At 40.9% G+C, this 13,213-nt stretch overlaps 2 protein-coding genes across 5 annotated transcripts in view; one reads left to right on the top strand and one right to left on the bottom strand.

Moving 5' to 3' along the window:
• Window positions 1–365: 365 nt before the first annotated feature.
• Window positions 366–12,473, top strand: LOC137130041 (regulator of G-protein signaling 22). Its single transcript, XM_067509630.1, has 22 exons — window positions 366–909; window positions 1,000–1,028; window positions 1,115–1,177; window positions 1,262–1,438; window positions 1,547–1,632; window positions 2,250–2,564; window positions 2,730–2,891; window positions 3,090–3,276; window positions 3,731–3,853; window positions 4,052–4,153; window positions 4,699–4,893; window positions 5,107–5,193; window positions 6,024–6,214; window positions 6,697–6,859; window positions 8,183–8,347; window positions 9,543–9,701; window positions 9,814–9,993; window positions 10,100–10,273; window positions 10,350–10,475; window positions 10,736–10,835; window positions 11,465–11,561; window positions 11,634–12,473. The coding sequence occupies exons 1-21, from the start codon at window positions 891–893 to the stop codon at window positions 11,518–11,520; spliced, it is 2,859 nt and encodes a 952-aa protein (XP_067365731.1). The 5' UTR covers window positions 366–890; the 3' UTR covers window positions 11,521–11,561; window positions 11,634–12,473.
• The window catches only part of LOC137130040 (intermembrane lipid transfer protein VPS13B-like), a 298,799-nt gene continuing 297,606 nt past the window's right edge, over window positions 12,021–13,213 (bottom strand). For all 4 annotated transcript variants that reach the window (XM_067509626.1, XM_067509627.1, XM_067509624.1 and 1 more), the window contains exon 68: window positions 12,021–12,945. In XM_067509626.1, the coding sequence (XP_067365727.1) occupies window positions 12,697–12,945 (249 nt within the window). In that variant the 3' untranslated portion in view covers window positions 12,021–12,696. The remainder of the gene's footprint in view (window positions 12,946–13,213) is intronic.

The raw sequence follows: 13,213 nt of genomic DNA, 5'->3' as shown, positions 1-13,213 counted from the left end.
TGATTGTTTGCCATAATCTGTAACAATTCATATTTCAGTGTTTGGCTCCACCTGGTGGTATGATTTTACTTTGTCTTTGCTTGAGTGAAACGTAATTGTGACTTTTATTACATGAGAGGGATTTTGGTATTGGTAATGATGTGAATAATTTAAGTTTTTGGTCTCAGAATTCAAGGATTACAACTTTGTATTAGTTTTTTCCCCCTACCCTTCAGTAGGCAAACTTTTACTGCCCCCTGTGTTTTGAAAAGTCCACTTCCATAGCAACCTGCAGTTTTTCTGTAATACACTGATTGCGTTTACATGCACTTAAGTAACCTAGTTACGGGAAATTCGTGTATACATGCAGCAAAAGAGTCACCTGATTTCTCCACCACCTCGGATTTATCTCAGAAGCCTGGCTCACAGATTTTAACTGTATAATGACGTGAAACGCAGCTTCTGACTTTTCTCTTTCCCTGTGTGTGTGTGTGTGTGTGTTCGTTCGTGTCACAGCAGCGAGGCAGCGCAGACACATGCAGCTCATCCACAACAGTCTGAACTTCAAAACTTCCACAGGGGAAAGTCACTTATTTAGACTTCTACGAGAGCCTTTGTGTAAATGACATTTCTGTCGGACCTTACGCGGGCGTTGTTGCCCCGTTAACTCGTTACCAGCCTCGGCCACGGGCAGCTGACTGTCTCCAGCCTTTGGTTACGCAGATTGGAAACCTGGTTACGCGTATACAAGGCAGAGTAATCAGTGTTCTCCGACAGAAATCTCCCTGCGCAAACCAGTTTTCCCTAACCCCCCCTACCCTGTACATGACACTTAAAACCTGGTTACCCAGGTCCATGTAAACACTTACCTTATGTGTTTAAATTGAAGTATTCAGCTGAAATCTTTGAACATGTATGGCATTTTAACAGGTAAGAGTGCTTCTTCTAATAAATGGCAATAATGCTTTTATTTTAAAGATTTTAAACTCATTAAATAACATGTTTTTTCTCTCTTTTAAGAGTTTCCCCATCTAACCAGTGATAATTTTGTAAGTACCGGTTTTATTGACATTTAATAACCTTACGAAATTCAAGTTTAGACTTTCGTTATACATATATATATATATGCACACAGGAGATCTGTTTGGCCTCTGATGATGTATTGGCTCACTTCTTCAATGATTTCTTAAGTCTACCGGTAAAGTAGTCCTTATGTGTATATATGTTGCATATTTTTGACAAATCTCACGATCCTTACACCCTTTTTGTTTTTTTTCCCCAGTCTTTCTCAGAGGGTTTACATTATAGCTGGGAATTTGGGGTGTTTGAGGTGGTGTGTGCAGAACCTGGATTTGTCTCGACAAGATCAACTGTACATTGCAGAAAGTCACAAGTCCTTACTGGTGACTCCACAATGCTGAACAAAAGGCCTCCTGCAGACAACTATTACACTGTCCGTGTAAGTAGTAAATAATTCCTTAGCAGGAAAAGTAGAACTTGAATGTACTTTATATGGTTTACGATTAACAAGCTGACTTGAGGAATGTGTCTACTTGACCTTTTGCAGCAACTAGACAAAGAGCAAGGAATTCAGTGGATCGTGAAGGAACGATTGCCCTTTTTTCTTCAAAGTGATTGCTATGTTGAATACAGGTACTACTGTTGCTAGTAGTTTTTGTTATGGGTCTAAATGTACACAATGAATGTAATTATTCTTTCTATATTACACATGGTATTTTTGATCCTTTTATGTTGATAACATGTTATTACTTTATTATGTTTATATTAGTAGTAGTTAGTCTGTGCTCTCCCAGGCAGGCTGTCTAATGCATAAGGCCTTTTCTTCCTACTTTTATCCACTTTCCTGTCATTACCTTGGTTAATAATCGATTACTAACCTAGATTAAAGATTGTTTTTAATCAGCTGTGATGCATATGATCATTCGTTTCCGGTAATTGATTATTGGCTGTAAGCATCTAACAGTATTATGCATATGGGAATCATTATGGATTTGACTAACTGCTCTTTTTTTTTAGTCCCACTAATTTCATATGCATCTAGCCCACATCTCTTTGCAGATCAGATGATGGACAGATTCACTTTAAATATAGCCACCCATGGAAGAAAGTTTGAGAAATAATAGCTGCATTTGTTGATTCCATATTTGAAGTAATGTGTGATAATTATGTGATATATCAATCTAATTAGTGAAGCACATTTTTTTCTAATCAACTATTCTTTGACTGGTGGACTACCTCTTCTTTCCCAGACTAGCCAAGCTTCTTTTTCAGTGGTGCCCAAACCTCTGTAAACAGAAGAAGAGAAGCAGCTCAGGTCAAACCACCAGGAATGGCGTGGAGGGGAGGACAGAATGGGATAAGAAGAATCGAGAGATGGGGGGCAGGGGTCCTGGACAAGATAAAGTCCCTGATATTTGTTTCCATTGTGCCTGTTGGCATGAAAACAGACGAGACTTGGAAGAGTTCAAGGAGTTTTTGCGAGAAACACCGGGACAAAAGCTAATAAATTTTTGGATTGATATTGAGAAACTGAAAAGTATACAGCATAGAGTGCAGAAAAACAGGTGAACACCAGTCTAATCTTTTTCTTTTTTTTTTTCCCTTGTTCAAAACAAACTTGACATTTTGCATTTTTTCATTCAAATATGATCCAGTAACACTGTTGTTGGCAATGAAAACTACAAACCTGTAAAAAAAAAAAAAAAAAAAAAATATGTAATGTTTTTAAGGCATCTCGTCCGTATGAGGAGTCGCTATCTACTGAGCAGCAGTCAGAGCAGTCTGAATGCTGAGCTTCTTACCAGACTGGGGCTGTCTACATCCCCCTGCTGGACCAAAGAGAAACTGTGCTCAGTTCAGCCTTGCCTTACTGAAGCTCTTCTTTACTACTGGTGAGTCACATTTCGCTGTAATCATTATTCCACTTTCATTGACTCAAAGTTTGTAACTGTGTGTGTATGTTTTGTTGTGTAGACAAAATGATTAGTAGATTAGTAGTAGATTTTTAATTTGAAACCATCATTCTGACGTTCCTCAGCATAAAAGGGCCGTTTGAGGGTTAACTCAAACTTTGGAACTTTCTTCCTAAGGGCTCCTCGATTTTGGATATCCCACTGTGGTCAGGAAGACCATGGTGACACCCCCAACTGGGGGCTGTGGACAGAGCAATGTTATAGTCCTCTATCAGAGAAACAGCTCCACCATGACTTTTTGACTTTGTCTCCTCTCTGCTCCGACATCTGCTTGCCTCAGTATTCCGAGATTGTCCACACACAGGTAAGAACACTAGCTTGCTACTGAACCACTAGCTTCGTGTTCTAACAAAATGTATTAAAGTCGAGAACATTCGAGACGAAGCAGAGCCAGATGCATCCTAATTTGCACACTGGAACACACTCTGGTTTTACTTGGCCTATCAACATTATCCAAAAAATGCCATAGAGTTTGACATCTGCACTTTGGACATGCAAAAACCCCGGATCTGCAGCCCTTCGTCTTCCTACTTCTTCATCTTAAAGGGAGAGTTTGCCTCGATCAGGCCGGTGCGATCACAGGCTCCTAAGGGTTTTCACACAAAAGTGCCAAAACCAGCTCCTCCCTTTGTGAAAAGTTTCTGTATTTTTGTTGTGTATCAATATTATGTTGTGATTTTGTAGTATTATTTATTGCATTGCTGTAGTGATTTTTGTCTGTATTAAAGGTTTTCTTGCATGTTCATGCATTTTGTCAGTTCTATTGTAGCAGAAGTCAGTTACTGAGCAGCAGAAGAATGGATAAGATGTTACAGGCTCTCTGTTATGACTCCCGTGCTGGCCTTTACTTCACACACTTCTGTGAACAATCTGGAAATCAGGTATAACAGTAGCTACTGCACTTTAAATTACTCCATAGATTGCCCTTTAATTCACAATAGTCCATAAAATTCTAATATGGTCATTATACGTCCAAGATGGTAGACGCCATTGCTGCATTCACGGTGTGAAGCACTAACATAGTTTAAACAATTCGAATTTGATGTCGTTAACACTGTGATTCCTTTATTCTGTCTCAGCTGTGGGAGAACGCGATTTACTTCTGGACTGATCTGAAGCACTACCATGAGCTGTTCTACCAGGATGGGATGGACTACTACAAAGTACAGAGAGAAGCACAGGTCAGCACACGGGCCCTGCATGAATCTCATATTGACTGCTAGAGTAAGCAAGATTTAACAGCACCACAGTATGGATGCATGCGCAAATCAGTAGGCCTAATATCAGACAACTGTAAATATATGTGAAGAAAGTATTTTGATCAGTAAACAGTGACAGGAAGTGACTGATTCAGGCTGTGATTCTCGTAAGTGCTTGTCTTTACTCTCTTCGCTCATAAAACGATAGGTGGATAAAATAAAGAAAAAACAAACAAAAAACGGAGTGAGTCAGACGCCCTCTGATGTGTGTGACCAGGGAGGAAAGCAGAGTTGAATGTTCCATAATGTCAAAGTCAAATGTATTTAGTTCACAAAATGGACATATTTAGTTAATCCTTTCCAGAGCACCGTGGTCAAGAAGGTTAAATAAGTGAAATTTATGTGGTGTGCCATCAATTCAAGAGAGTGAATATTGTATATGAGACCAATAAACTATGGTGGCAGTTTTGTGGAGAAAAGTTTCTGAAGTGCTGATGTTTTTATGATCTGCCCTGTCTTCTGTCCAGGTCCTGTACTTCACATATCTGTACAGTTCTGCCAGGAGGAGCATTGGTGTTGATGAGAAAATCAGAAAAGAGGTGTACGACAGACTGGTGCCTGCTTTTGAGGAACTATTCGACAAGGTTGAGGAACACGCACTGAATATCCTGTTGCAGCCGTGGACACTGCTGGTAAGCAGGGACACAGAGTCCTTCCAAAAGGTGAGTGTAGGGCTGGGCAACATGGCCTAGTCCAGAGGTCAGGGTCTGGGAAAGCAAGTGGGCTCATGTTTATAGCAAACAGTAAAAGACAAAATGTGATTATCATTGGATAATCATCACGATTGTTACGATCTAATCGACCCTGCAATAGTTGAAATATGCATTCTTTATTCAGCTGTGTTCAGTTGGCTTGATGTGTGTGTGTGTATCCAGGTGCGTGTGCAGGAGGAGGTGTGCAGGGTTGAGGATCAGGAGTACAGGGAACCCCCAAGTAAAGAAGACGAGTGCCAACTGGAGCAGGTCAGCCGGCATCAACCAATGCCAAAAATGTATAGAATGTTGCTGATCATTTAATAGGTAACAAAATCCCACCTGGGAACATTAAACACATGGTGTAAACTCATCTCACCTGTTCTAGGTGAGAATGCTCCCTTTAAGTCTCTTTTCTGTATTGCTTAGTAGCAGTGGTGACTATTATTCCAACATTATGACTTCTCATATATGTTCCATTTATGGAATTATGGCATTAATGGTGTCATACAGTTGGTTGCAAAAGTTTGCATCCCTTATGTTGAAATGGCAAAAAGACTAAAACAAACATAATATTTAATGAGTTTATAAAGGGGTGCAGACTGTTGCACTAATTTAATTCTGAGAATTTTACTACAACTTATTTTTATACATTCCTTGACCATTTTTCTTAACTTCGGATAATGGAAGAACATTCGTACTGGATGAATGTGCTTTGTTATTATGTTAGGTTTAAGGTTTAGTTTGCATCTCCTTGCATTCAAACTGCAATTTAACGCTAAAGCTTAATGAAACGCATGCAGATTCTGCGATTTATAGTAAAATAATGAAGATTTAGTTAGTGTAAACATTTGCATCCTCCTCGATCTATTCATTAAAATGTCATTTTTGATCAAGGAAAATTTGTACTATGGAAACAAAAATGTGTTCTGTTTTTGACATTTCAAAATAAGGGGATGCAAACAAAGAAAAAATGAATGGAACTCTGTGCTTACAGTGTGAAAAAGGTTAAATCTTTTCTTTCTTCCTCTACTCTTGCCACCTTTTGTCTTTTTGTACCTTTCCGTTATTTCCTTCCTCATCCTCTATCTTCTCTACAGGAGGACCAGTGCAGTTCCATCCCATTTTTCTTTCCTATTCCACATTCTACTTCCTCTTTCAAATCCCACAGTGCACCCAAATCTTGGTCTAGTGCCCCAACAAATTACCAAAGTTGCCGGCTAGGTTCCTTACTTCGCCACCGCCACGAAATTGGGCACTTTATGTCTTTTCTCCAGAACAAGGATGCCAGGTAATTGAAGAAACATGCATAGATTTATAATCATACGATTTCGGTCTTAAATATTGCCGACTAATAAATTGTATCTTCACTGTCATTGAAAGATAAAAACGTATAGTATGTGTTGGTGAGTTTGTCTATTCACAAATTAAAGGTGGCAACTGTTTGACCCAGTAGCTTCTTAAACTCCAGCCCCCTCCCTCTCCCAGCTGTACCTGTCTAGCCGTGAATTGTAACAGTGGAAGCAGTAGAGAGAACAGAAAATCAGTGCTAGTGACTCATTTCAATGTTCCTAATTCTTTTTAAACTTCACCCAAGGATTATTTGTCAGCACCATTTTTCTTTTTTCCCTGCTATTTGGAGTCATATGGGGTCTATGTTGCATTATAAAAGCAGAAATGCATAGAAACGTTAAAATGATAAAAGCTGTGAAACATATGCAGTGTTATGAAGTGTATGCAAAACATTTGTGTTCTTAATCTGTTTCTGCACAGTATCCATTTGACATGTTGGCTGGATTTGGAGCAGTACAGGAGGACTTCTCAGAAGGTCATGGCTGTCAAACAAGAGAGGTCTTCTCACATTACAACCAAATACCTCAACAAGAAGTACTTCTTTGGCCCTGACAGCCCTGCCTCAACAGAACAACAGAATGATGTACATCAGCTACATAATTTGAAAAACAATTTTCCCTTTTATTGGCAAATACACACATCTCGGTGTAGGTACAACCCCGGTGTTTAAATGATTGTCAACATCCTGGGAATGTGTTACAGAAACATGGGACCCATGACATAGCAGTCCCAAGATGGGATTTGAGCTCTAGCTGCAGCTCAACAATTACATGTGGAAAAACTGCAACTCTCCGTTCTTTGGTGTTATGCAGACTTGATGCTGACAGCTGTGACAGCAGGGAGTCAGTTGGGAGCAGGGAATGAGAGGACATGGTTAGAATTAAAAGAAGATGGAGAGGAGTGTGGTTTGAATTCAGGAAAGACAAAGAAGATCAGCTCTAGTAACATTGACAGTAGGATGACATTTCTGTTGACATTTATAGAGATTAGGTTTCTGGACTCTAGGATTAATGCATAAAGGAATAGTGAGTAGAGTGGAGAAGAGTAGATGGGACAAGTAGCAGTGAGCCCAAAGATGGCTGCTCTGTAGTAATTATTATGCTGTCACAGAGAAACATAAGTGTTTCCATTGCACCTGGTTGGAAGTAGCTGATTTATCTGATACCTTTTGTTAACTACCTAAGTAGTAGCTCTGGTTCCAAAACATACTAAAGTACGTAATGGCCACTGAAGAACCCTGACTGTTCTGTAGCTTACCTAGTTCAGAGAGCGACGTTCAGCTCTTGTGCATTGCCATTTGTCATCCTCGTCTCATAAATGCCATAAAAATAATCATTTGAATGAAGATGCCAATTGTAGAGCTTTTAGCTCTGTGGGATTAGGTCTGGCTGCCACCACTGCATCTCAGTGTTGGTTCTCGTCAATGTGAGCGATGTGGAGAGACTGACAGCTTTACTGCTGCTGGCCCTTCACTCTTTCAATCACTCAGCCATCGAGTAACAGATTGGCCTCCTTTCATCTACTGACTCCCACTTCAGTGCCGTGGCTGGTTCTCATTTTTGAAGCCTGCGTGAGTGTGCATGCAATGCCTTGGTGCGTGCGAAAATGTAAAGAAGATATAAATAGGGAGACATGGCCAGATTGATGTACGAAGACAGAAAGCAGACAGAGAAGATGAAGAGAACACAAATTGTAGGAATGATGAAGAGCACAGCAGAAGTCTGGAAGGAGAGGGGCTCTTAGTTGGGTTTCCCACTGTAGACAGTTTTATAAATAGAAATCTTTAGACATGACCACTCGGACATCTCTAGCACTTAATATCAAACACACATCTGCATTTACAGTACTGTGGCTTAGATTGTATCTTCTTTAAATTCTTGGTGTTTGTGTGTGTCTGTGTGTGTAGATATTGCGTCTGGCGGGTGGACTGGAGCGTCTGAAGCTTGAGTGTCTCTCAAACCCGGTGGTTGTGGAGATCCAGAAAATTGTCAGAAACCACATTGAGAAAAAATGGCTGCCTAAGTTTCTGTCCACAGCAGAGTTCACACAGCGACAGAAACACAGAGCAAAGGTAGACGTCCTAAACCTTAACTCTCTCACTGTATTTATAAAGGGCTACAGGATACGCCTTCATGTTAGGAGAGTCAGAGCTAAACGTTAAAACTTTTAAACCCGTCGATACTGTGTAATGGCCTTGAGAGCAGAAGCATAAGAAGCCAGAAACACAAGAAGCCAGAAACACTTTGCAATGTGAGAAACCACTAAACACTGGCCAGTGGCTCTCTCTCAGGTTCCCTCATTAGGTGGTAACATCTAAACCGCAGATTCCGCTGCTCTGCCTCATTGTGTTATCAAGTTTACCATGTTTGTCACACAGATCCTGTCTTTAAGTAATGAGAGGTTCCTGTAGTTTAGCATTACATTCTGAAGGAGGGGTGGAACAGATGAAGAGGAGGTTGGGGCAGCAGACAGGTGACATTGACCAGGTAAAAATATCCGAGGGTGGAGGAGTTGCATCACAAGACATGAAGACTGGAAAAAATAAAAGGCTAGAGTTCAGTTACTGGCTGTGACAAAGGGTGCAGAGGAGTGAGGTTAGGCCTAGTTTACTCAGTTTCTGACTTTTGACCTCGGTGTATCAACAGACAACCCAGAATAAGGGGAGAAGCCTGGAAGGTAAGGAGAAATACTCTGGGAAAACGGGATATTTTGAATGCAGAGAAATAAGGCATTTCCTGGCTTGAAAGCATGTGCGATTTACTTCATGACTTGGCTCGAAGCACTGGCTTTGTCAAACACCATTTTGGCCTTGTGGTCGTTTTTTTTCCAAATGGGATCCAGGATAAATAAGATTAAAGCATCAGCATTACTAACCATCTTTTAGCTTTTGGAACGCACTGCACGTCTGTTCCCGTTGTCTCATCTGAGCTCCACAGCAGAACAGATATAAAACATGAACATTTCACATTTTAAGCAGGATGATTACAGGAAGGAGTTTTTGTATGAAGGTGACTATAATCTTTATGATCATTATCTCATCATTGGCAAAGAGCAGGTTTTCTGAATAAAGGAATTATCTCACTTCCATGAGCTAAGGCTGTTGAACGTAGGTCACAGATCATCTCTACTGCACATTGTGCTAGACCTTCTGCTCTACAAGCTTATGTTTTCTGTTTGTTATGCTGTTTATACGAGTACGTGATGACTGGTTGTAATTTACCTCCTGAGAGAACAGCTTACAGTCCTCTGTTGCATTTCCTTTGCAGTCTGAGGGCTTGTGGATGAGTTCCTCCACAGAGATTCTCCTGTTTCGCCAGATCCTACTCAACCCTGTCACTTGTTTGCAGTTCCAGCACTTTGTTTCCCTAAAGGGGGATTTCCTGGAGAACGATGTGCTCTTCTGGCTGGAGGTACAGAGGTATAAGGTAAAAACGGTGGAATGTGTAGCTGTAACAGTCACAGGCTGAATCTGATCTGAGATCTTTGTCACGTGCCATTTTGTTTTTTTTTATAGTGAACTATTCTCTCTGTACCCAGGACCTCTGTCATTCTCACAGTGAGGAGGCCACCATCCAGAATAAGATCTCCACCATCATCAACTGTTTCATCAACTCGTCCATGCCCCCCGCTCTCCAGATAGACATCCCTCCTGAACAGGCACAGCACATTCTGGAGAAACGCGACATGCTCGGCCCTTACATCTTCAGAGAAGCACAGGTTGTGTGTCCATGCCTGAGTATGGCTGTGGCATGTGCATTTTTTTTCTTTTTGTTTTCAGTAATTATTCTGTGTGTGTCCGCATCCTTTTTGCCTGTTTATGTAGATGTCAGTGTTCTGTGAATTGCTGAAGTTTTGGCCTGAGTTTCATAAGTTGAGCGGCAGTATCCAGGAGGACCAACTGCTTCCTCTGCTGCAGGAGAAACGCATAAAACACAGAGCCAGAGTGCGAAGACAGAGGAGGAAAGAGGAAGAGGAGGATGAGAGGATGAGATGCCAGGTGAGGAAGCAAATGCAAGTAAGTAAGAACAGTAAAATTTTCCAATAATAACACAGCAATAAAATCTCGTTTCCAGGATGAGCTAGAGGCAGAAAAGTTAAGTTCTGCAGAGGACGACGACACAGATAATGACATGGATCACACAGACGAAGAAAAAGAAAAGCACAAGAGGACACAGAGCTTGCAGACTTCCACACAGCCGGTAAAGAGCAGAATGGGAAAGTGTTTGTGTTAATTTTTTTTCTTATAAAAGGAAGCCAAAGCAAATTCAATTATTTCATTTAATAACTATTTGGAAGCACGTCATATTAAAGAAAAAAACTGCAGTGATGAAAAACTCAATTAGAGCATGAAGTCCAAACAAGGCCTCATCAGTCCCAGTCACAGACTATAAAGGAGAAATGCAATCCTGTTTCTCTAATTATGTTACATTTGACTTGATTCCTGGATATTTTCCCTCAGTTATCATGGTCCTACTCCAAGTACATGGCAGCTCTGAAGAGAGAGGAGGTGCTGCTGAGGAGACAGTGTCAGTTAGAAGAATCTGTCTCCACATCATCAGGTACCGTAGCCACACAAACATAAAGGTCTCTCGGTTTTCCCGTGCAGGGCTCAGCGAAATTCCCATATCCAACACTTTTGACTTCTCTCTGCTACTAGTCAAAATTAAATGCAGGAAACCATAACATGGAAATCACATTTAGCTCTTCTCACAGTAAAATCCAAAGGGTCTGACAGTAGTTGACGCTAAAGCATTGTCAAAACTCTCTCAGGGCTGTCACATTATGTAGAACTTCATCCTGTCCATTCAGTGTCAATGTTCTGTGCAGGAGTTCGTTAGTCCACACAGTGTGGATGTGTTAATGAAGCGTGATTCTCACGCAGAAGTTAGTTCCAGCAGATGATTAATGAGCTCGAATGGAAATGAAGCATAGCACAAATTGTATTTTAATGGGATGGTACACAGGAGAAATACTCGCAGATGGTGATCATCACTGAGCCCTACATGGAGGAGATGAGCTCCACATGAGGGCCAGAGAACGAATGTCTGACCAATGGAGAGATATAAATTGCAGCTACATGATTGTTTTTGCTATAGAAACACCCCTCTGCTCACGTCCGAACCTTCCTCTTTAGGGACTGTATGGGCAGGTGCTTAACGATTCAGCTTTCTCCCCCTTTCCCCTCCAGATTACTCCTCTACCCCTAGTGACAAGTCAGCAGGCAGTAAATGCAGCCACAGGTAGCCCCTCACGTCGCTCCTCTGAAGCAGACGTTACACTAAGGAGTAAGTGAACGTTGCCTCAACGCAACCTTTTCTCTCCACAACAAAAGTCACTTACAATATGTTTTACTGCAGGAGGTGAAGGACATGAAATGAAAGCAAAATGTAGCGGCTGACCTCATGCAGCTCGACTTGGACACAGACAGAGGACGGTGACTGAAGCTGTTATCAGAGCAGTTAGAATGAAAGCTGAGAGCAGAGCTGCTACTGATACTTTCACAACATAGATGTTTTAGGCTGGGTTCACACATGTAATAACTCATTTTTAAACCTAGTGTGAAGAACATCTTACATCTGTTATTTTGGCTTTTGTGTGAATCTAGCTAGACCGAGTAGTGTGTATTTGTCAGGTGTTTTTTCTTTTTACAACAGACCTGGTTTTACAGCTATAAAGACAAAATGTAATTGACTGTACTGGTAATTTTTTATTTGTTTTTTTTACATAGTACACAGTGATAAAAATAAGTTCATATAATTTTTATTAAAACATTTCTCAATATTTTCCATTTACATACATCAAAGGCAACAGAGCTCAGTGGTGCAACACTAACATGTTTGCATCACCAGGGGTTGGCACCACATAGAACAGTGTCAAACAAGTATGTTACGTAATCTATAGGTTTTGGTTGGCCTAGTGTCCATCAACATGTATATTGTATTGCACTTAACATTAGTATGGGAATTCGTCACTATAGAGCAGGCTGTAAACACCGAGAGCTTATTTTTGCAAAGTGAAATGTGTGAGTGTTTTGAAAATGTACTGTACATTGTTGAAGGGGGTTTCACTCTGACTGAACACGCTCTAATTTGAAGTTGAAAGAATGCACTTTTGGTCCAAGAAAGTTTTCGACTTCTTTGCCTTCAGTACACTTTATGCTTACTGACAAGTTCTAATTAAAAGTCCTTCTGATTTTCCCTGCGACTGTGTATTGAGTTTGAGAGTATCTCAAGGTTAATGTAAGAATTTGCTACAGTCCTAAGGCTTGGATGACCAGGGTCACTTGTTCGACCTCAGCAGGTGTCTTTTGCATAAATGAGTAGCTATGCAAAGCCTTACTGCAGTGTAGCACAACATTTTGTAAGTGTCGAGTTGTTCTCTTTTTCCCGTAGCAGACGCCATATCGATCTCTTAAATTAATCAGTGGAATCCAATCCGCAAGGCTTTATTCTTTACCATGGTGAATTTGCTGACAAACACCTTAGCGAAGGTGGGATTCACCAGGTAGCAATAAGACTTGGTGACGGACGGTGGTGGCTCTGTGAGAGTCACTGGTGGCTGAAGTTGGAGAGAGGCAGCAGACGGGGAAAGAAACTGAGAAGCTCTCATGATGTAATCTACCAGCCGCCGATACTGCTGCTCTGACAGCCGCTCCCGAACACAGTCTCCCTGAGAAAGGACACACAGATGATCATCATTAAACTGCACCTAACTGTGCAAGTGATGCCCTGTCATGTGCCATTAAGGAGTGTGGTTAAACCAAACAGCAGCATAGACATTTAAAGAATGTTCAGTGCCATTTTTGGTTACTGCCTGTTAAAGATTCACAGCATGCAACAGACTTAAATAACCCGCATTATTATTTAACAAACAGATTTTACAAGTGTCTAAAGACTCAATTCAAGTTAACCATCATTGCATCACCATATTGAACAAT

This window comes from Channa argus, chromosome 7 (assembly GCF_033026475.1).
Source record: "Channa argus isolate prfri chromosome 7, Channa argus male v1.0, whole genome shotgun sequence".
NCBI classification, from domain to species: Eukaryota; Metazoa; Chordata; class Actinopteri; order Anabantiformes; family Channidae; genus Channa; species Channa argus.
This window is presented reverse-complemented; position numbering and strand designations above follow the sequence as displayed.

What these genes read in the sequence shown, in the direction of transcription:
- LOC137130041 (XM_067509630.1), top strand. An exon ending in ACACAGAGTCCTTCCAAAAG is followed by an intron (nt 4,894 to 5,106) that starts GTGAGTGTAGGG and finishes GTGTGTATCCAG; the next exon opens with GTGCGTGTGCAGGAGGAGGT. An exon ending in ATGAGAGGATGAGATGCCAG is followed by an intron (nt 10,274 to 10,349) that starts GTGAGGAAGCAA and finishes TCTCGTTTCCAG; the next exon opens with GATGAGCTAGAGGCAGAAAA.